Raw genomic sequence first — 24,069 nt, 5'->3', positions numbered from 1 at the left:
GTATTGGATATGAAATGCTCCAGGCACGTTAGGCAGAGATGATTGGGGGACTCACACCTCATAAACGTATATTTTGTCTATGCAGAGATTTTGAGAAATATATTGTTATAACCAGAACATTTTCAAACACCCAGCACTTGGGAAACATCGATCAGGGGTGGCTAACCCTCCTGGAGAGCGAGCAGGATTTTTTTCCCATCCCTATTTTAAAGAGAGAATACCAAAAATACAAAATGTGTGTGTCCTTATCTTGAAAGCAGTCTATGTTAAAGGAAACTGCAATCTATGATTTGGTTACCCACTGTCATCAACCATTAATATAACTATTTCCTGTGCAGGGCCTTGGTGTATGGGTTACACTTTCCACCTGAGAACAGAGTTTAATCCCTGCTTCCAAACTTCCCACTGATTTTCCCAATTTCATTATTGTCTGAAAAAAAGTGTCTAACCACCAAAAAAACATGTTTAAAAAATATATTAGGTGGTGCGCTGGTGACCGGCAACATGTGAAGACGCACCAAGATCTTGGTGCGCCGATCCAGGGCAAACCATTTACTATTAATACTTGACCAACACCTCCCCCACCGTTAATTTTGTAACATTTAATTTGGAATTGAACCCAATTTACTACTCTTGACTTTTTTTGGGTGAAAATTTTGGCCTTTTAATCGTTAAAATGTTTAGACAAGGTGGAGGTGGAAAGTTAAGTTCCTAGGCGTACACATCACAGACAAACTGAAATGGCCCACCCACATTGACAGTGTGGTGAAGAAGGCGCAACAGCGCCTCTTCAACCTCAGGAGGCTGAATAAATTTATTCTGTCACCCAATTCCCTGACAAACTTTTACAGATACACAATCGAGGGCATCCTGTCAGGCTGTATCACAGCCTGGTACGGCAACTGCACAGCATTTGTTGTAGTTATTGTTACATATAGAGACAGATATGACACTATTGAGCAAAGATAGGTATACATTAGACCACAAACAGAAAGCGGACAGAAAACCAAAGATTAAACAGACATAAGTTTAATGGCCGAAGCCATACGTGCCTTAAAGTGCATAAGGGCTTAGGGCAAAGAGGAGGAGGTGACCCTTAAATACATGATCTATTATGAAAAGAGCAGGACACCATTATAAAGATTAGATAGAGAGGAACAAACATAAGTGCTTAGGGTAATGGCCATAAGTGCTTAGGGTAAAGGACATAAGTGCTTAGGGTAAGATAGATATATATTAATTTTAGGACACAAGAGGGTCCTGCCACCATTGTAATCTAATGAAGAGCGGATACAGGCGTTATTAGGCATGAACAAGCTGGAAGCTTGGACTGAAAGATAATGGTGGCCGATGACCTGAGGGAAGTAACTCCATTAACATATGGAATGGACTCATATACTGTGTGTGTATAAATACAGAGCCAGTGCTCTGGGAAAGTGTGTGTTCCGCGGACCATCTAGGCTTCTGATATGTTTGTATTAAAAGCCTATATTGAATTCACAAGTTCTTGTAAGTGTTATATTTTGAAACGATCCCCCACAACACCTTCAACCGCAAGGCTCTCCAGAGGGTGGTGCGGTCTGCACAACGCATCACCGGGGGCAAACTACCTGCCCTCCATGACACCTACAGCACCCGATATCACAGGAAGGCCAAAAAAATCAGCAAGGACAACCACCCGAGCCACTGCCTGTTCACACCGCTATAATCCAGAAGGCGAGGTCAGTACAGATGCATCAAAGCTGGGACTGAGAGATAGAAGCTATTTTTCAATCTCAAGGCTATCAGACTGTTAAATAGCCATCACTAACTCAGTGATGCTGCTGCCTACACTGAGACCCGATCACTGGACAATTTAATAAATGGATCACTAGTCACTTTAAACAATGCCATTTTAAATAATGCAACTTTAATAATTTTACATCTCACATTACTCATATCACATGTACAGTGGGGCAAAAAAAATATTTAAGTCAGCCACCAATTGTGCAAGTTCTCTCACTTAAAAAGATGAGAGAGGCCTGTAATTTTCATCATAGGTACACTTCAACTATGACAGACAAAATTTGGAAAGAAAATCCAGAAAATCACATTGTAGGATTTTTTATGAATTTATTTGCAAATTATGGTGGAAAATAAGTATTGCAGGGAATCGCCCGCAGCAAGAGCGACATCATTGGTATATACAGAGAAAAGAGTCGGCCTGAGAATTTAACCCTGTGGTACACCCATATAGACTGCTAGAGGTCCGGACAACATGCCCTCCGATTTGACACACTTAACTCTGTCTGCAAAGTAGTAGCCAGGAGGAAGGCATGGCCAGCCGTTGAGAAATGCTTATTGAAATTTTAGATTATCATGGATTTATCAGTGGTGACTGTGTTACCTAGCCTCAGTGGTCCAAACATACCAAGACAGTCGTGAAGAGAACACAACAAAACCTTTTTCCCCCCCAGGAGACTGAAAATATTTGGCATGGATCCCCAGATCCTCTAAAGGTGCTACAGATGCACCATCGAGCATCCTGACCGGTTGTATCACTGCCTGGTATGGCAACTGCTCGTCATCTGACTGTAAGACGCTACAGAGGGGTAGTGCGTACGGTCCAGTACATCACTGGGGCCAAGATTCCTGCCATCCAGGACCTACATAATAGGCGGTGTCAGAGAAAAGTCCATAAAATTGTCAGAGACTCTAACCACCCAAGTTGTAGATTGTTTTCTCTGCTCCTGCACAGCAAGCATTACTGGAGCACCAAGTCTAGGACCAAAAGGCCTCTCAACAACTTTTACCCCCCCCCCCCCCCCAAAGCCATAAGACTACTGAACAATTAATAAAATCGCCACCGGACTATTTACACTGCTGCTACTCTGTTTATTATCAGTGCATTGTCACTTCAACCCTACCTACATGTAAACATTACCTCAACTATAACCTGTACCCCCACACACTGACTCAGTAGCGGTACCCCCTGTATATAGCCTCGTTATTGGTATTCTTATTGTGTTACTTTTTTATTCTTTTTGACTTTAGTCTATTTGGTAAATATTTTCTTAACCAACAGTGCAGTTCAAGAAGAGTTATGGGCTTGTAAGCATTTCACGGGAAGGTCAATACTTGTTGTATTTGATGTAGTGTTACATATTTACCTACAGAATAATACAAATTGTCCCGAGACCACGTTAAATAATTCTTATATTAAGGTAAGATTTGAATGGATAAAGCTGATCTGAGAGCAGCACTGCCTTTCTTTCGATCCCATCAGTATCAACACATGCGCCAACGACACACTTAGTGAACGTTTTCTCTATGTGGTATTTTGGTTAATGCAAGTGACTACGATGCAACGGACACCAGTCCCTACTCTCTGCGGCTCTACATTGCGCCTCATCATGGACTGCAAAGTCCCGCTGAACTTCTGGTGCAGCGACAGAGTGAAAATCAAAGATGTAAACCACTGAGCCGATTTACGAGCTACCTGGTTTCTAAAGTGTAGTCTCAAAGCTCTCCACTTTTATAAGGGTTTATTCAAACATATATTGATTTTAGGCCTATATTCAATTATGACAACCCCAAATGCTTTATTTTATTGATTAAGCTCCACTGTTGGATTTTGATTAAAAGTCACTGTCATATTATTCAGCTGGCTGAAAACCACTTGTTTGTCACACGCACACATCATGTATCATGTTTTCTCATGGCCACACCAAGCTGAATGACTATTAGGCCTAGTTGTTGGGTATTATAACCTACATCAGAATTGGAGGAATACACAATTTACTTGTTGATATAACTTGTCATGTTTCTCATAGCATGTCAGATAGTTTGTCCAGTATGTGTGTGTTTTATATGACTAGCGCTGCTGTTTTGTGCTGGCAGGTTGGGTTCTGTGCGAGCCGGAACCCTGTGGGTCTCTTCAGTCTGGGCCTAGAACCGTCCCACGTAGATTCAGGGCTACTCAGAAAACTGATTTTCTCTCTGTAAATGTCCTCCCTTTTGTTGCTATTTTCAACCTATTAAGTTAACCTAACTTACAATTTTAATTTGGTTTCAATCAATCTGCAAAGGGTTGTCAATTTACACTCAAGTATGGAAATGTCAGGTATCACATCTCATGCATAACCATGGATTTAAGGATGAGCAACCACATTTAATAACTTCTTAGGAGCATTGTCTAGAGATGTTTTGTCATAATTTGTATCAATTCCATAAACCAATTCTTTTTAAAATTGTTTTGAGGAATTAACTTCTTCTGCAGAGAACTGATTATCTTATTTGTGTTTTCAATTTTATAAGTAGCTGTTTGACTGATTTCACAGAAATATCCACATAAAAGGGCATTTATTAGAAAGTTTATGGTAACCCTTTCTGTCGTCGTTTCCGTTATCAAGCTTTCCGGAAGAACTTTTTTTCCACAAACAATGCTTCTAGCCAGCTTCAAGGAACTGTACAATAGTAGAAACGATTGTTATAAACATTTCACCGAAGCACTACATATTCGTTTTTGTGTAACAACGTTTATTTTAAAAAACAATGTCTGTTTCTTTCAGTAAACAAATAGCTGCCATCATGGACGTGCTAACTAAGTCAGCTGTTGCAGAAATAACCAAACTTGTAGACGAGGGCACTGTAGTCCTACGGCTTGAAATGTGTCAGAAGGAAAATGAGATAGAAGTCCTTCAAAATAGTTTACAGCTGATGGAAAGAGAACTGAGGAAAGCTCAAAGGGAAGCAACAACACGAGTGACAAATGACAGGCAACATGCCGAGGGAATTCAGGTTGAGAGTGGGATTCCACAAAAAGGTGAGAGGCAAACTTACTCTTAGTGGCACAAGTCAGGTTATTTTGCATTGTTCAGTGTTTTATTGCTTATTTGACTTTATAATTTCTCAAAATGACATAAACTGTCTACTTCCAGGTGATGAAGAGGACCAGAAATCCCTAACTATGCCTGTAGAGGACCCAGTAGAGAGCTTCAATGAGCTGCAGCGTTCTGGACACCTTGAAGAGGCGAGGGGTGGACTGGAATTTCTGGTGAAAGCAGAGCAGGTGGAAGAACATGTAGCCCAGGGAACCATACAAGATCCAGGATTCACAGACAGTGTGGACTTTAGAATGGACGAGAGAGATAGTCAGCTGTGGTCCTCTGTTACACAAGGACTAAGTGGGAATAATTCTGGCCACCCAGATGGGTCTTACTCTACAGGGAGATGCTTACAGATGTTCTCATCTCAAGCAGATCAATATCCCACTCCCATCCCATCCCATCCTTCCTGTAACTCTTTGTCCATTGTAGGGAAACCACTGGATGACATATTCAGCACTGTCCCACTGAAAGTGGAGCCTGAGAGGCATCCTGTGTATCATGACAATGCCATGTCTGAGTCCATACATGTTGTGCAGGGGCAGTACAGAGATACTCTGCATCCTGTTGTGAGGAGGGCTTGATTATACAGCCCAGAATGCAGCAGCCAGGACCTTCTTCACAAGGGCTCTTCAGAGCAACTGAGATTACATCAGAGTCACACTCACACAACCAAGAGCATATTCTTAATAAGAACAGATTGAAAACGAAGAGGATGGTAAATGTTTGGAGAGCTGCGCCAAACCAAAAAGTGTTCATCTGCTCATTGTGTGGAAAGAGCTTCCACCGCCATTGTCAACTTGAAGCACACCAGCACTCTCATGCTGGAGTCAAGCCATACAGATGTCTTGAGTGTGGGAAAAGTTTTACTCAGAAAAATAGACTTAAGTCACATCAGAGTGTTCACACGGGTGAGAGACCTTTCAGTTGCAGACTCTGTGGCAAAATGTTTACAAGGCAGGACAACTGCCAAAGACATGAGCGATTTCACAGTGGACAAAAGCCATTTAATTGTGTTCAGTGTGGTAAAAGTTTCACAGTTCTCCGTAACCTCAAACTACATCAAAAATATCAATGTAAATTTGCCAATGTCAGAATTTAAGATGGCATGTTGTATAGTGTTTTCCTCAGCATTGTACATTTAATGAACTGTTTACATATGTTGATTGTTGAGCCGTTCAACTGTACTGAGATTAGCAGGTTTAGGTTTCCAAATTGTCATTGGTTTCTACATTATGAATGAAGTATTAAAGATGTTAATCCTCTTTTTCATGTTATTTTTCTTTGCCTCATCAAGAAAGCAACAGCTCCACTTGTTATTTTCTCCCCATTAACTCAATTATCCATTTTTACTTGGTTTTAATCAATCTACAAAGAGATGTCAATTTACACCCTAGTATGGACATCTCAGGTATCACATATCATGCATAACTATGGGTATTAAGGGTGAGCAAGCAACCGTAATAACTTCTTCGGAGCATTGTCTAGATACACTATATATACAAAAGTATGTGGACACCGCTACAAATTAGTGGATATAGCTATTTCAGCCACACCTGTTGCTGACAGGTGTATGAAATCAAGCACACAGCCATGCAATCTCCATAGACAAACATTGGCAGTAGAATAGCCTTACTGAAGAGTTCAGTGACATTCAACATGGCACCGTCATAGGATGCCACCTTTCCAACAACTAAGTTTGTCAAATTTCTGCCCTGCTAGAACTGCCCCGGATAACTGTAAGGGCTGTTATTGTTAAGTGGAAACGTCTAGGAGCAACAACGGCTCAGCCGCAAAGTGGTAGGCCACACAAACTCACAGAACGGGACCATCGAGTGCTGAAGCGCATAGCGCGTATAAATTGTCTGTCCTCAGTTGCAATACTCACTACCGAGTTCCAAACGGCCTTTGGAAGCAACATCAGCACAAGAACTGTTCGTCGGGAGCTTCATGAAATGGGTTTCCATGACCAAGCAGCCGCACACAAGCCCAAGATTACCAGGCACAATACCAAGTGTCAGCTGGAGTGGTGTAAAGCTTGCCGCCATTGGACTTTGGAGCAGGGGAATCGCGTTCTCTGAAGTGATGAAATCAAATTCAAATCAAATTTATTTACAGTATATCACAAAAGTGAGAACACCCCTCACATTTTTGTAAATATGAGTATATCTTTTGATGTGTCAACACTGAAGAAATGACACATTGCTACAATGTAAAGTAGTGAGTGTACAGCTTGTATAACAGTGTAAATTTGCTGTCCCCTCAAAATAACTCAACACACAGCCATTAATGCCTAATTCGCAGGCAACAAAAGTGAGTACACCCCTAAGTGAAAATGTCCAATGGGGAGCTACAGTTCATTGAGGGAACCATGAATGCCAACATGTACTGTGACATACTGAAGCAGAGCATGATCCCCTCCCTTCGGAGACTGGGCCTCAGGGCAGTATTCCAACATGATAACGACCCCAAACACACCTCCAAGACGACCACTGTCTTGCTAAAGAAGCTGAGGGTAAAGGTGATGGACTGGCCAAGCATGTCTCCAGACCCAAACCCTATTGAGCATCTGTGGGCATCCTCAAACGGAAGGTGGAGGAGTGCAAGGTCTCTAACATCCTTCAGCTCCGTGATGTCGTCATGGAGGAGTGGAAGAGGACGCCAGTGGCAACCTGTGAAGCTCTGGTGAACTCCATGCCCAAGAGGGTTAAGGCAGTGCTGGAAAATGATGGTGGACATTTTCACTTAGGGGTGTACTCACTTTTGTTGCCAGCAGTTTAGACATTAATGGCTGTGTGTTGAGTTATTTTGAGGGGACAGCAAACGTACACTGTTATGCAAGCTGTACAATCACTACTTTACATTGTAGCAAAGTGTCATTTCTTCAGTGTTGTCACATGAAAAAATATACTCATATTTACAAAAATGCGAGGGGTGTACTCACTTTTGTGATATTCTGCATATAGCCCTTCTTACATCAGCTGATATCTCAAAGTACTGTACAGAAACCCAGCCTAAAACCCCAAACAGCAAGCAATGCAGGTATAGAAGCACGGTGGCTAGGTAAAACTCCCTAGAAAAGCCAAAACCTAGGAAGAATAACCTATAGAGGAACCAGGCTATGAGGGGTGGCCAGTCCTCTTCTGGCTGTGCCGGGTGGAGATTATAACAGAACATGGCCAAGATGTTCAAATGTTCATAAATGACCAGCATGGCCAAATAATAATAATCACAGTAGTTGTCGAGGGTGCAGCAAGTCAGCACCTCAGGATTAAATGTCAGTTGGCTTTTCATAGCCAATCATTAAGAGTATCTCTACCGCTCCTGCTGTCTCTAGAGAGTTGAAAACAGCAGGTCTGGGACAGGTAGCACTTCCTGTGACCAGGTCAGGGTTCCATAGCCGCAGGCAGAACAGTTTAAACTGGAGCAGCAGCATGGCCAGGTGGACTGGGGACAGCAAGGAGTCATCATGCCAGGTAGTCCTGAGGCATGGTCCTAGGGCTCAGGTCCTCTGAGAGAGAGAAAGAAAGAGAGAATTAGAGAGAGCATACTTAAATTCACACAGGACACCGGATAAGACAGGGGAAGTACTCCAGATATAACAAACTGACCCTAGCCCCCCTGCCACAAACTACTGCAGCATAAATACTGGAGACTAAGACAGGAGGGGTCAGGAGACACTGTAGCCCCATCTGATGATACCCCTGGACAGGGCCAAACAAGAAGGATATAACCCTACCCAAGTGATGAATCAAGCTTCACCATCTGGCAGTCTGACAGCCCAAATGCAAAGTGCAAACTATAAAGTTTGGTGGAGGAATAATGATTTGGGGCAGTTTTTCATGGTTCGGGCTAGGCTCCTTAGTTACAGTGAAGTTAAATCTTAAATCTTACAACGTACAATGATATTCTAGACGATTCTGTGCTTCCAACTTCGTGGCAACCGTTTAGGGAAGGACCTTTCCTGTTTCAGCATGACAATGTTCACAAAGTGAGGTCCATACAGAAATGGTTTGTTGAGATCGGTGTGGAAGAACTTGACTGGCCTGCACAGAGCCCTGACCTCAACTCCATCGAACACCTTTGGGATGAATTGGAATGCCGACTGTGAGTCAGACCTAATCGCCGAACATCACTAATGCTCTTGTGACCGAATGTCCCCGCAGCAATGTTCTAGTGCATCTAGTGGAAAGCCTTCCCAGAAGAGTGGAGGCTGTTATAGCATTAAAGGGGGACCAACTCCATGCTAATGCCCATGATTTTGGAATGAGATGTTCGACGAGCAGGTGTCCCCATAGTTTTGGTAATACTGTATGTTTCTATTCCATAAACCAATAAGGGCGTGTATTAGAACGTTTACGGTAGCCCCTTCTGTCCTAATTTACGGACATTAAACAACAATGCTGCTTGCCAGCTTCGACAAGCTGTACGATAGTAAATACAATTGTTATAAACATTTCACAGAGGCGCTAGCACTGCATATTCGTTTTTGTGTAACAACGGGGATTTTATTAGAAGAACAATGTCTAACACTTTCATTCAATACACAAATAGCTGCAATCATGGATGTGCTATCAAAGGAGGCTTTTGCAGAAATAACTAAATGTATAGATGAGTGCACCGTCGTGCTTCGGGAAGAAAATGAGAGAAGGCCTTCAAAATAGTTTACAGCTGATGGAAAGGTCAAAGGAAAGTAACGGCACGAGTGGCAAATGACATGCAACATGCTGAGGAAATTCAAGTTGGGAGGGGGACTCAACAAAAAGGTAAGACGCAAACGGACTCTTAGAGCTATGAAAGCCAAGTTATTTTGCACTGTTCAAGCTTTTGTTTGATTGCTTATTTGACTTTACAATTACTATACTTCCAGGTGATGAAGAGGAACAGAAAGGCCAAACCATGCCTGTAGAGGACCCAGTAGAGAGCTTCAATGAGGACACCTTGAAGAGGCGAGGGGTGGACTGGAGTTTCTGGTGAAAGCAGAGCAGGTGAAAGAACATGTAACCCAGGGAACCATACAAGATCCAGGAATCACAGACAGTGTGGACTTTAGAATGGACGAGAGAGATAGTCAGCTGTGGTCCTCTGTTACACAAGGACTAAGTGGGAATAATTCTGGCCATCCAGATGGGTCTTACTCTACAGGGAGATGCTTACAGTTGTTCTCATCTCAGGCAGATCAATATCCCACTCCCATCCCATCCTTCCTGTAACTATTTGTCCATTGTAGGGAAACCACTGGATGACATATTCAGCACTGTCCCACTGAAAGTGGAGCCTGAGAGGCATCCTGTGTATCATGACGATGCCATGTCTGAGTCCATACATGTTGTGCAGGGCAGTACAGAGATACTCTGCATCCTGTTGTGAGGGAGGGCTTGATTATACATCCATGAATGGAGCAGCCAGGACCTTCTTCACAAGGGCTCTTGAGAGCAACTGAGATTACATCAGAGTCACACTCACACAACCAAGAGCATATTCTTAATAAGAACAGATTGAAAACAAAGAGGTTGGTAAATGTTTGGAGAGCTGTACCAAACCAAAAAGTGTTCATCTGCTCATTGTGTGGAAAGAGCTTCCACCGCCATTGTCAACTTGAAGCACACCAGCACTCTCATGCTGGAGTCAAGCCATACAGATGTCTTGAGTGTGGGAAAAGTTTTACTCAGAAAAATAGACTTAGTTCACATAAGTGTTCACACGGGTGAGAGACCTTTCAGTTGCAGACTCTGTGGCAAAATGTTTACAAGGCAGGACAACTGCCAAACACATAAGAGATTTCACAGTGGACAGGAGCCATTTAGTTGTATGCAGTGTGGTAAAAGTTTCCCAGTTCTCTGTAACCTCAAACTACACCAAAAACATAAATGTAAATTTGCCAATGTAAGATTGCATGTTGTTCAGTTTTCCTAAGCATTATACAGTTAATGAACTGTTTGTGCTAATTGTTGATCCATTCAACTGTACTGAGATTAGCAGGTTTAGATTTCCAACATGTCATTGGTTTCTACATAATGAATCAACTATTTAAGGTGTTGAACCTCTTTATAATGTCATTTGTTCTTTGTCTCAAGAGCCAAACAGCTGCATGGATTGAATTGCTTTGCGCGTGTTCTCCTGTAGTTACGGTTAATTTCCATAGCAACATTTCTCGTAGCAGCAGTTCGTGGTCGTGCATTTTGGGGTTAAATATAAAGTTTACATTTGATGATCGCATTGTAAAACACCTTTAACATTTCTACAAGGACATGTTTGTGTAAGTTCAATGCAACGACATGTGGAACTGATATTTTGTTACAACTGTCAGTAAATCGCTATATTTGTTTACGTTAATTGTTGCCACAGTTCGACTGCCAGCTAACGTTAGCCTGCTACATTTTGTAACATAAATGCATGATTATTGCTTGAGGGTTTTGTTTACTGTTGTTTTTGACTTAACTACTGTTTTTTGCCGTTGTAGCTAGGTGTCCACTGTCCGAAGTCCGACTGTCAGGAAGATGCTTCAAAAGCTTGTTTTGTTCCGGTTTCTCCGACCTGCTGCTATACTCTCTGCAGCTCTACGTTGTGCCTCATCGGGGACCGTGGACGTCAAAGTCCCGCTGAACTTCTGGTGCGGAGACAGAGTAAAGATCAAGGATGTGTCAACCACTGAGCCTGTTTACGAACCTGCAACTGGTAGCTACCTGGTTTCTAAAGAGTACTCTCTGAAAGCTCTGTCGACTTTTATAACGATTTATTTGATCAGAACTTGATTTTTACATGTTCATACACCCAAAGTGTTTTTTTTTTTTATTGATCAACCTCCACTGTTGGACTTAGATATGAAGTCACTGTAATTTTATTCAGCTGGCTGAAAACCAATTGTTTTGTCACATGACACATCATGTAACCTGTAATAAACGTTCCACTGTTTCCTTGTTAAGTCACACTCCGTGGAATGGGTATATAGTTGATGGGTGTGCCCACATCAGAATTGGAGAAATACACAATTTACTTGTTGATATAACTTGTCATGTTTCTCATAGCATGTCAGATAGTTTGTCCAGTGTGTGTGTGTGTGTGTATGACTAGTGCTATAATGGCACAGATACGAAGATGAGTCCTTTATCTCTATAGTTGCGCCTCATTGGGGACTGTGGAGGTCAAAGTCCCACTAAGGGTTAATGAAAAACTGAAATTGATCTTAGGTCTATATTAATTGATGTTAACCCCAAATGCTTTCTTATATTGATTAATCTCCACTGTTGGGCTTTGATCTGAAGTCATTGTCTTTTTATTAAGCTGTCTGAAAACCAATTGTTTTTCACACACACGTCATGTATCCTGTCATAAACTTTGTTTCCTTGTTATGGTCACACTAAGCTGAATGGGTATAGGCATAGTTGATGCGTATATACCCTACACTGGAGTGGAGGAATACACAATTTCCTTGTACTACGTTGATATAACTTCTGTCATGTTTCTCATAGCATGTCAGATAGTGTGTGTGTGTGTGTGTGTGTGTGTGTGTGTGTGTGTGTGTGTGTGTGTGTGTGTGTGTGTGTGTGTGTGTGTGTGTGTATGTGTGTGTGTGTGTATAAAATAAAATGTTAAATAAAATATGACAAGCGCTGCTGTTTTGTGCTGGCAGGTCGGGTCCTGTGTGAGCTAGAGCTCTGTGGGTCTGTGGAGGTGAACCAGGCAGTGCAGGCAGCCCAGTCTGCCTACCAGGCCTGGAGCCGGATGTCAGGGATGGAGAGGGCACACATCATGATAGAAGCTGCCCGTATCATTGAGGTATCCATCCCAGAATTCATCTCTTTTTGATACCAGATTTTGATGATCAGTCACTCCAAATTAACAGTCTATTCTGCCCCCCCACACAGTCAGAACTGAAAACAGAATCCACCTCATTGCTCAAGATTATACTGTTTGCACATGCTGTAGGTTAACTTGAGTGTACTAATTTGGAATGCACTCAAAAGTCAGTTCATTTGAGTTTTTGAATTGAAGTCTCTGACTATTAAACTTGCTCTCCTGTTGTGGACAGAACAGGAGAGAGGACATTGCGGAGATCGAGGTGGTGAACAACGGGAAGTCCATCACAGAAGCCCGAATGGACGTGGACTCTGCCAGACTGTGTATAGAGTATTACGCTGGAGTGGCCAGCACTCTGGCAGGTTGGCATGATGATGGATAGGGGGGGTTACACTGGGTCATAATAGGAATTCTGATGCAGTTGGGGGGAGGATAGCCAGAAGAGGACTGGCCACCCCTCAGCCTGGTTCCTCTCTAGGTTTCTTCCTAGGTTTTGGCCTTTCTAGGGAGTTTTTCCTAGCCACTGCTTCTACACCTGCATTGCATGCTGTTTGGAGTTTTAGGCTGGGTTTCTGTACAGCACTTTGAGATATCAGCTGATGTAAGAAGGGCTATATAAATACATTTGATTTGATTGTTGGCATTAGTGTGTAGTAAAGATATCAAGATGACTAGGTATGCCGCTGACCACTAATGGTGTTGATTGACACTGTTTGCCCGTTCTGTCCATCTAGGCCAGCATATCCAGCTACCCGGAGGCTCCTTTGCCTACACACGGCGGGAGCCTCTAGGCGTCTGTGTGGGGATCGGTGCATGGAACTACCCCTTTCAGATAGCAGCCTGGAAGTCGGCCCCAGCCCTGGCCTGTGGTATGACCACACACTCTTTTAAGTTACAGTATAAAGTCAAATACACACTTTATTGCCATAATTGTTACTATGCAAAACAATGCAACAGTAATCTTTTAAACTTGCTCAATTTACATTGACACAAACACAATTGATAGAAAAAAAAAAAAAAAAAACAATAATACACAAACATTCCTTTTCCCTCTGTCTTGCTCTCACCCCATCAGGCAACTCCATGGTGTTCAAGCCTTCACCTGTGACTCCAGTGACGGCGGTGATGCTGGCGGAGATTTATGCCAAGGCCGGGGCCCCAGAGGGGCTGTTCAACATAGTTCAGGGTGGGCAGGAGACAGGCAACCTGCTCTGCCACCACCCGGACGTGGCTAAGGTCTCCTTCACCGGCAGTGTGCCCACAGGCAAGAAGGTAAATCTAAAAATCCCAGAATAAGATCGCATTTTTTTAAAAATTGTGTTGAGACTATAATTCATACAATGTCCATTGTAATTGTGGGAAAAGTAGTCTTTGGCATTAACACAACAAATCACTCTTAACCCTCAGATTATGGAGATGTGCTCCAAGGGGGTAAAGCAAGTGACTCTGGAACTTGGTGGGAAGTCTCCTCTGCTCATCTTTGAGGACAGTGACCTGGGGAACGCAGTGAAGGGGGCTCTCATGGCCAACTTCCTATCCCAGGGCCAGGTAGGGTGTGGGGTTTTACAAGTTTCAGCTCTTTCAACGCAGTGACAGTCCTTAACACCAGCTCCTCTATGAATGTACTTTTTTTTTTCTTTTTTTTTTTCTTGTGTATTTTTGTTCAACCCAGGTTTGCAGCAATGGGACCCGGGTGTTTGTTCAGAGGCAGATGTTGCCTGAGTTCCTGGAGGAGGTTGTGAGGAGGACCAAGGACATTGAGATAGGGGACCCACTACTGGAGAGCACTCGTATGGGAGCACTGGTCAGCCGGCCACACCTTGACAAAGTCCTGGGATACGTCGAACAGGCCAGGAAAGAGGTACAATTCAAAGAGACTAAAAGTACCTCTTTTCAATAGTATTATCTTAAGTTCCTGGTAAGCCGTAAGAATCAGATCAGACCAATAATAAGGGGCAAAAATGATGTCACTGACAAGTAAATTGAAGACCATTTTACTCTGACTCTAGGGTGCCAAGGTGTTGTGTGGAGGGGAACCCTTCGTTCCTTTAGATCCCAAACTCAGAGGTGGATACTACATGACACCATGTGTATTGGGTGAGCCTAGTTTTTATTATTATGGACTATTGGAAGTACACTCCCCTACCTATGTATTTGGACTCTCTATACTCGAGCATTTTGGATTTGAGATCAAATCTTTTATATGAGGGGACTGTATGGAATGTCACCTTTTATTTGAGGGTATTTTCATACATATATCATTTAGAAATTAAAGCACTTCATAGATGTAGAATCCCCCATTTGAAGATGTGAGTATTCTGACAAATTTCACTTATAGTTTACCAAAGTAGTCAAAAAGTTGAATATTTGGTCCCATATTTCTAACACGTAATGACTACATCACGCTTGTGACACTACAAACTCGTTGGATGCATTTGTAGTTTGTTTTGGTTGAGTTTTGGGTCATGGTTTGCCTAATAGGAACTGAATGATGACTGGAGTAATTTACTTTCTAAGTGAGTAGATAAGATGTTTCTGAACACTTCTAATTAAATCTTAATAATACCATGATTATGAAAAATTATGAATGAACAATGATGAGTGAGAAAGTTAGAGGCTATAACAAATCATGCTAACCTCTCACCCATTACCAATAATGAAGAGATTAGCATTTTTGGGGGGCTATCATCTTTCTCCCTCTAACTTTCTCACTCATCATCATTCACGATTCATTCATGATTATCCATAATCATGGTAGCATCTACATTCACGTAGAAATGTTCACAAACATCTTCTATTCTTACTTACAATAAAAGTGTCTCCAAAATTAGACAATACATTATTCACCATTTACTTCCTATTGGACAAAACATAATCTGTGACACAATCAAAACAAGCTGTAAATGCATTCAACAAGTAGAGCCACAAGTACAGGACTTCATGGGTCCAAAAAGTTTGAGGGAAAAAAGTTTCCCACCCAGACCTGATATGCATAAATACATTTTTAAAACCTGTTCTGAATGGACCCGAGGACAACTAGAACCTGTGCCGTATAGACCTGGTTGAGTCCGAGTGAGGGAAGCGCCAGAAAAGTATTATTTTTTTAAAGCCACTTTATTAACCAGAGCTGATGAGGGAGAGAGGTGCTGCACTAGCAGGCGGGGGAGGGGCCATACTGTGAGCCAGTGACACGGGTGCAGGGAGAGAGAGACTGCAACCAACCAAGCCTACTACTATAGTAGACTAATAGCTGCCATAGCTAGGTTATTTATCCTCAAATATGATTATGTAGTACCTGTCTTGACTGTGTTAAACCAAGATGGTGTAGCAGTCAAACTTGTTTCTTTGTCTTATCCCGTGTAAATAACCGGTTCTTTTCGTGTATATTTTTAATCTCACTTTCTATCTACGAACTAAATATACTTTCCTGCAATCTGCCTCCTACAATGTGGTACGGATCTGATATTTTTATAACCGGAACTTCTATCAGGAGCTAGCCAGCTAACTAGCTACTAGTCTTTGTTAGCCACGGCTAGCGGTCTTCATCTTTAGCTCGGATACCAGCCAGCCTTAGCCCGAACAATACCTGCCAGTCTGCACAGCGCGATATCAACCCAGAGCATATCGGACTGCTTCTCTCTACCACATCACCGGATTCCTGCCACTCTGGATCATTACACCGGATCATCGCAGCTAGCTAGCTGCAAACGAGTGGCTACTGTTAGCTAACGCCTCTGTCCCGAAGCAAGCACCAGCTAACCTTGAGCTAGGTCCATATACCAGCTAATTCTAGGGCTACAATACCTATTTTGCCAATTGGCCTAGACCCTTTATTGTCGACACAGAGCCCCGCCGATCCATCACGACTGGTCTGCCGACGTAATTGCCCGACGTGGTCTCAACAGGCTATTCCGTTACGATGTCGCCGAAGAACCATCTGCTAGCCCCGGCCCACTAGCCTTCTGAACGCTGTGTTCCCCGCTCGCCTAGCATAGTAGTGACTACCAAATGGCCCCCTGACTCACCTATTGCTGTTCATTGGACCCTATGATCACTTGGCTACACAGCTGATGCCCCCTGGACTGTTTCAATAATACAGTACCTAATTTTGTTTATCTGTCGGCCCCAGCCTCGAACTCAGGCCCTGTATGTACCTAACTGACCCGCTCTGCCCATTCATCGCCATTTACCCGTTGTTGTCTTAGCTCTCCCGATCAACACCTGTGATGCCTCTCTCTATTGTCAATATGCCTTGTCTACTGCTGTCTCGGCTAGTTCTTAGTGTTTTGTTTCACTGTAGCCCTCAGTCCCGCTCAACATGCCTTAGATAGCTCTTTTGTCCCACCCCACACACATGCAGAGACCTCACCAGGCTTAACTGGTGCCTCCAGAGACGAAACCTCTCTCATCGTCCGTCACTCAACGCCTAGGTTTACCTCCACTCTACTCACATCCCACCATACCCTTGTTTGTACATTATGCCCTGAATCTATTCTACTACGCCCAGAAATCTTCTCCTTTTTATTGTTTCCAACGCACTAGATGACCTGTTCTTATAGCCTTTTGCCGTACCCTTGTCCTACTCCTCCTCTGTTCCTCTGGTGATGTAGAGGTTAACCCAGGGCCTGTAGCCCCAAGTTCCACTCCTATTCCCCAGGCGCTATCATTTGTTGACTTCTGTAACCTTAAAAGTATTGGTTTCATGAATGTTAGCATCAGAAGCCTCCTCCCTAAGTTTGTTTTATTCACTGCTTTAGCACATTACGCCAACCCAGATGTCTTAGCCGTGTCTGAATCCTGCCTTAGGAAGGACATCAGAAATTCTGACATTTTCATCCCCAACTACAACATTTTCCACCAAGATAGAACTGCCAAAGGAGGCGGAGTTGCAATCTACTGCAGAGATAGTCTGCAGAGTTCTGTCATGCTATCCAGGTCTGTGCCGCTTGTTATCCAGGTCTGTGCCGCTTGTTATATCAGCCACCAGCTGTGCCCTGGACACCATATGTGAACTGATTGCCCCCCATTTATCTTCAGAGTACCTACTGTTAGGTGACCTAAACTGGGTTATGCTTAACACCCCGGCCGTCCTACAATCTAAGCTAGATGCCCTCAACCTCTCACAAATTATCAAGGAACCTACCAGGTACAACCCTACATCTGTAAACACAGGCACCCTCATAGATATCATCCTGACCACCTGCCATTTAAATACACCTCTGCTGTCTTCAACCAGGATCTCAGTGATCACTGCCTCATTGCCTGCGTCCGTAATGGGTCCGCGGTCAAACGACTACGCCTCATCACTGTCAAACGCTCCCAAAAACACTTCAGTGAGCAGGCCTTTCTAATCGACCTGGCCCGGGTATCCTGGAAGGATATTGACCTCATCCCGTCAGTAGAGGATGCCTGGTAATTCTTTAAAAGTGCTTTCCTCACCATCTTAAATAAGCATGCCCCATTCAAAAAATGTAGAACTAAGAACAGATATAACTCTTGGTTCACTCCAGACTTGACTGCCCTTGACCAGCACAAAAACATCCTGTGGCATACTGCATTAGCATTGAATAGCCCCCGCAATATGCAACTTTTCAGGGAAGTTTGGAACCAATATACACAGTCAGTTAGGAAAGCAAAGGCTAGCTTTTTCAAACAGAAATTTGCATCCTGTAGCACAAACTCCAAAAAGTTTTGGGTCACTGTAAAGTCCATGGAGAATAAGAGCACTCCTCCCAGCTGCCCACTGCACGGAGGCTAGGAAACACTGTTACCACCAATAAATCTACGATTAACTTCAATAAGCATTTTTCTACGGCTGGCCATGCTTTCCAACTGGCTACCCCTATCCCGGGCCAACAGCTCTGCACTTCCCACGGCAACTTGCCCAAGCACCCCCTCTTCAACTTCACCCAAATCCAGAAAGCTGATGTTCTGAAAGAGCTGCAGAATCTGGATCACTACAAATCACCTGGGCTAGACAATCTGGTCCCTCTCTTTCTAAAATGATCCACCGCATATCGTCTGAGATCCCTAAAGATTGAAAAGCTGCCGCAGTCAAACGGGGTGACACTCTAGACCCAAACTGTTACAGACTTATATCTATCCTGCCCTGCCTTTCTAAAGTCTTCGAAAGCCATATTAACAAACAGATCACCGACCATTTCGAATCCCACCGTACCTTCTCCGCTGTGCAATCTGGTTTTCGAGCTGGTCATGGGTGCAGCTCAGCCACTCTCAAGGTCCTAAACGATATCATAACCGCCATCTTCATCGACCGTCTTCATCGACCTGGCCAAGGCTTTCGACTCTGTCAATCACCGCATTCTTATCGCCAGACTCAACAGCCTTGGTTTCTCAAATGTCTGCCTCGCCTGGTTCACCAACTACTCCTCAGACAGAGTTCAATGTGTCAAATCGGAGGGCCTGTTGTCCGGACCTCTGGCAGTCTCTATGGGGGTGCCACAGGGTTAAATTCTCGGGCCGACTCTTTTCTCTGCATATATCAATGATGTCGCTCTTGCTGCTTGTGACTCTCTGATCCACCTCTACGCAGACGACACCATTCTGTATACTTCTGGCCCTTCTTTGGGCACTGCGTTAACAAACCTACAGACGAGCTTCAATGCCATACAACACTTCTTCTGTGGCCTCCCAACTGCTCTTAAATGCAAGTAAAACTAAATGCATGCTCTTCAACCGATCACTGCCCGCCCGACTAGCATCACTACTCTGGACGGTTCTGACTTAGAATATGTGGACAACGACAAATACCTAGGTGACTGGTTAGACTGTGAACTCTCCTTCCAGACTCACATTAAGCATCTCCAATCCAAAATTAAATCTAGAATCGGCCTCCTTCACTTATGCTGCTAAACATACCCTCGTAAAACTGATTATCCTACCGATCCTTGACATCGGCGATGTCATTTACAAAATAGCCTCCAACAGACTACATCCAATTTGCTGAGTAGAGTATCACAGTGACATCTGTTTTGTCACCAAAGCCCCATATACTACCCACCACTGTGACCTGTATGCTCCCGTTGGCTGGCCCTCGCTTCATATTCGTCGCCAAACCTACTGGCTCTAGGTCATCTACAGTTGAAGTCGAAAGTTTACATACACTTAGGTTGGAGTCATTAAAACTCATTTTTCAACCACTCCACAAATGTGTTGTTAACAAACTATATTTTTGGCAAGTCGGTTAGGGCATCTACTTTGTGCATGACACAAGTAATTTTTCCAACAATTCTTTACAAAAAGATTACTTCACTTATAATTCACTGTATCACAATTCAAGTGGGTCAGAAGTTGACATATACTAAGTTGACTATGCCTTTAAACAGCTTGGAAAATTACAGAAAATTATGTCATGGCTTTAGAAGCTTCTGATAGGCTAATTGACATAATTTGAGTCAATTTGAGGAGTAGCTGTGGATTTATTTCAAGGCCGACCTTCAAACTTTTTGCCTGACATCATGGGAAAATCATAAGAAATCTGCGAAGACCTCAGAAAATAAATTGTAAACCTCCACAAGTCTGGTTCATCCTTGGGAGCAATTTCCAAATGCCTGAAGGTACCACGTTCATCTGTACAAACAATAGTACGCAAGTATAAACACCATGGGACCAGCAATCATACCGCTCAGGAAGGAGATGCGTTCTGTCTCCTAGAGATGAACGTACTTTGGTGTGAAAAATGCAAATCAATCCCAGAACATAAGCAAAAGACCCTGTGAAGATGCTGGAGGAAACAGGTACAAAAGTATCTATATCCACAGTAAAACAAGTCCTATATCGACATAACCTGAAAGGCAGCTCAGCAAGGAAGAAGCCACTGTTCCAAAACCTCCATAAAAAAGCCAGACTACGGTTTGCAGCTGCACATGGGGACAAAGATTGCTCTTTTTGGAGAAATGTCCTCTGGTCTGATGAGACAAAAATAGAACTGTTTGGCCATAATGACCATCGTTATGTTTGGAGGAAAAAGGGGGAGGCTTGTAAGCCGAAGAACACCATCCCAACAGTGAAGCACGGGGGTGGCAGCATCATGTTGTGGGGGTGCTTTGCTGCAGGAGGGACTGGTGCACTTCACAAAATAGATGGCATCATGAGGCAGGATAATTGTGTGGATATATTGAAGCAAGATCTCAAGACAGTTAAAGCTTGGTCGCAAATTGATCTTCCAAATGGACAATGACCACAAGCATACTACCAAAGTTGTGGCAAAATGGCTTAAAGACAACCAAGTCAAGGTATTGGAGTGGCCATCACAAAGCCCTGACCACAATCCTATTGAAAATGTGTGGGCAGATCTGAAAAAGTGTGTGCGAGCAAGAAGGCCTACAAACCTGACTCAGTTACACCGGCCAAAATTCACCCAACTTATTGTGGGAAGCTTGTGGAAGGCTACCCTAAACGTTTGACCCAAGTTAAACAATTTAAAGGCAATGCTACCAAATACTAATTGAGTGTATGTAAACTTCTGACCCACTGGGAATGTGATGAAAGAAATAAAAGCTGAAATAAATCATTCTCTCTACTATTATTCTGACATTTCACATTCTTAAAATAAATTTGGTGACCCTATCTGACCTAAGACAGGGCATTTTTACGAGGATTAAATGTCAGGAATTGTGAAAAACTGAGTTTAAATGTATTTGGTTAAGGTGTATGTAAACTTCTGACTTCAACTGTATAATTCTTTGCTAGGTAATGCCCCGCCTAATCTCAGCTCTCTGGTCACCATAACACCCACCTGTAGCACGCGCTCCAGCCTGTATATTTGACTGGTCCTCCCCAAAGCCAACTCCTCCTTTGGCCGTTTGTCCTTACAGTTCTTTGCTGCCAATGACTGGAACTAATTGCAAAAATCACTGGAGCTGGAGACTTATATCTCCCTCACTAACTTTAAGCGTCAGCTGTCAAAGCAGCTTACCGATCATTGCACCTATACACAGCCCATCTGTAAATAGCCCACCCAACTACCTCATCCCCCATACTGTTATTTATTTTTGCTCTTTTGCATCCTAGTATCTCTACTTGCACATCATCATCTGTACATCTATTACTCCAGTGTTAATGCTAAATTGTAATTATTTCGCCACTACGGGCTATTTATTGCCTTTCCCCCCTTATCCTACCTCATTTGCTTACACTGTGTATAGATTTTTCTATTGTGTTATTGACTGTATGTTTGTTTATCCCGTGTGTAACTCTGTGTTGTTTTTGTCCCATTGCTTTGCTTTATCTTGGCCAGGTTGCAGTTGTAAATGAGAACTTGTTCTCAACTGGCCTACCTGGTTAAATAAAGGTGAATAACATTTTTAATTTAAATTAAATAACCGGGAGAAGCTAGTTAGGCTAAATAAGGCTACTGTGCATGCGCTTTCTCATCCTACAGTTACAAATAACAACAACTCTATTCAGAATATCAAGTAGCAGCCTACCTGTTGGCTCTTGGTCATTTAAGCCTGCCCTTGTCCTTTAACTTTTAATTCTGTCATTTTAATTCCATCTTCCATTGATTAGATATCTCTGAACTGTTGCCGCACGAGGAGGCTTTATGACTGAAGCCTATTGGCTCTTTGATGACTTGTGATTTGTCGACGACAAACTACACGCTTCAGACTCCACTCTCGTGAAAAGCAAGATCAGCAGCATAAATTATCAAATGTATCTCTCTACTGCAGCAGTCACATTCAGATCTGTACGGGTCCTTCCGGATAAGTTATTTAAAATTGCACATACCTGAGACCCGTGACAATCATCATATCAGAGCCGACCCAGACCCGTGTCATTATTCTGGATTCGGAGCCACGTGGGCCCCGTCTCGGGTATTGGGGTACAGGTGGATGAAGACCTCTAGTCACAAGTTTGATGTAGTCATTGTGTGCAAGAAATATGGTACCAAATACTAAACTTTTGACTACTTTAATACACTAAGTGAAATTTGTCAAATCATCAAATGGGGGGAGTAGATCTATAAAGTGCTTTAATTTCTAAATCAGATATGTATGAAAATACCCTCAAATAAAAGGTGACATTCTGTACTGTCACCTCACATGCAACATCAAATCAAATCCAAATGCTGGAGTACAGACAAATTTAAAAAATGTTCATCACTGTCCCAATACATACATAAGGGAGTATTTATAGTCTCTTTAGTCAATACTCATTGTACTGGTTTACTATTTATATACCTCTTTCTTTCTCTTCCTCTTGTCCCTGCATCTCTTGGCCATAGGCGACTGCACGGACGACATGACATGTGTGAAGGAGGAGATCTTTGGGCCTGTGATGTCTGTGTTGTCCTTTGAAACAGAGGAGGAAGCTTTGCTGAGGGCCAACAACTCCGCCCTGGGCCTGGCTGCGGGGGTCTTCACCAGGTGATGATGTCATATAACACAGTTATCAGAGTTGTGTTCTGTAGAGAGAACATTTTTGAAACTGAGTGAAACAGGACGGTACTTCCTGGAGTTGTCCAATAAGAACAGTCAGTGTTCCTTTTTGAGTTTCAAAACGTTTTGCTACATTATACCATGAGCACCATCCTTCAGCCTGAGGTACACATTTAATCCCATTTCAGTGTTTGACCTGTTTCTTGCCATGTGCCTGGCCTGTAGTGACGTCAAGCGAGCACACCGTGTAGTGGAACACCTGAAGGCTGGATCCTGCTTCATCAACAACTATAACATCACCCCTGTGGAGGTGCCCTTCGGAGGGTTCAAGATGTCAGGTACAGTCCTACCGTATTCACACCAGATACCTGTCCTTTTCCTCTATGAGAGTATTAGAATTTAAACACGTAGGGGTTATTTGTAGTGTAGTAATCATGTTGGTTTGGTTGAATGCCTTTTTCATAAACATTTTCTACAGTATTTTGTGTTAGGTAGACTGCTGTCAACAATAGTAATAGCATGTGTCAAGAAGAATAAACATTTGCTGTTGTCTCTCCACAGGCATCGGGAGAGAAAACGGTCAGGTGACTGTAGAGCACTACACACAAATGAAGACTGTGTTTGTGGAGATGGGGGACGTTGACAGTCTCTTTTAAACGTCAAGCCAGACCAATGGAGTCATGCAACTCAGAGATGTTCTGGGGGATGAAATACCAGCATCCTGAGATAGAAAAAGGTCTCAGGATGCTTTTTCTGTCTCAGAAAAAGGTCTCTGGTACGTAGATAGTTGAATGAAGGATATACAGTAATATTGCCATCCATCTCTGATAGAGTTTAGCTTAGTTAGTTATTCTCCATTAAAAAAAAGTAGTGTGATAAGATCTCCGTTCTGAGCCAAATGGATAAATCGAAAGCCGTGCCTTGATATTTTGTAACAAAATATTTATTAAATTGATTCTCATAACTATGGATGCCTAACATTAAAAAGTAATTGACATTATGCA

The 24,069-nt window shown here is 42.9% G+C and overlaps 2 protein-coding genes across 3 annotated transcripts; both read left to right on the top strand.

Annotated features, from left to right (window-relative positions):
* The first annotated feature begins 4,394 nt into the window (after nucleotides 1-4,394).
* Nucleotides 4,395-6,184, top strand: LOC124009503. Its single transcript, XM_046321333.1, has 2 exons — nucleotides 4,395-4,804; nucleotides 4,920-6,184. Exons 1-2 carry the CDS (start codon nucleotides 4,534-4,536, stop codon nucleotides 5,447-5,449), a joined length of 801 nt encoding a protein of 266 aa, XP_046177289.1. The 5' UTR covers nucleotides 4,395-4,533; the 3' UTR covers nucleotides 5,450-6,184.
* Nucleotides 6,185-9,735: 3,551 nt separating this feature from the next.
* aldh9a1b (aldehyde dehydrogenase 9 family, member A1b) lies at nucleotides 9,736-24,065 on the top strand. Of its 2 annotated transcripts, none has more exons than XM_046321328.1 (12): nucleotides 9,736-9,853; nucleotides 11,329-11,543; nucleotides 12,499-12,644; nucleotides 12,898-13,027; nucleotides 13,400-13,534; nucleotides 13,741-13,937; nucleotides 14,073-14,213; nucleotides 14,338-14,526; nucleotides 14,675-14,762; nucleotides 22,912-23,053; nucleotides 23,291-23,403; nucleotides 23,627-24,065. In XM_046321328.1, exons 2-12 carry the CDS (start codon nucleotides 11,366-11,368, stop codon nucleotides 23,719-23,721), a joined length of 1,554 nt encoding a protein of 517 aa, XP_046177284.1. In that variant the 5' UTR covers nucleotides 9,736-9,853; nucleotides 11,329-11,365; the 3' UTR covers nucleotides 23,722-24,065. The 2 variants fall into 2 exon arrangements, with proteins under 2 accessions (XP_046177284.1, XP_046177283.1); XM_046321327.1 differs by lacking the exon at nucleotides 9,736-9,853 and adding an exon at nucleotides 10,967-11,124.
* The last annotated feature ends 4 nt before the right edge of the window (nucleotides 24,066-24,069 follow it).

Source organism: Oncorhynchus gorbuscha, linkage group LG22 (genome assembly GCF_021184085.1).
Source record: "Oncorhynchus gorbuscha isolate QuinsamMale2020 ecotype Even-year linkage group LG22, OgorEven_v1.0, whole genome shotgun sequence".
In the NCBI taxonomy this organism is placed as follows: Eukaryota; Metazoa; Chordata; class Actinopteri; order Salmoniformes; family Salmonidae; genus Oncorhynchus; species Oncorhynchus gorbuscha.
This window is presented reverse-complemented; position numbering and strand designations above follow the sequence as displayed.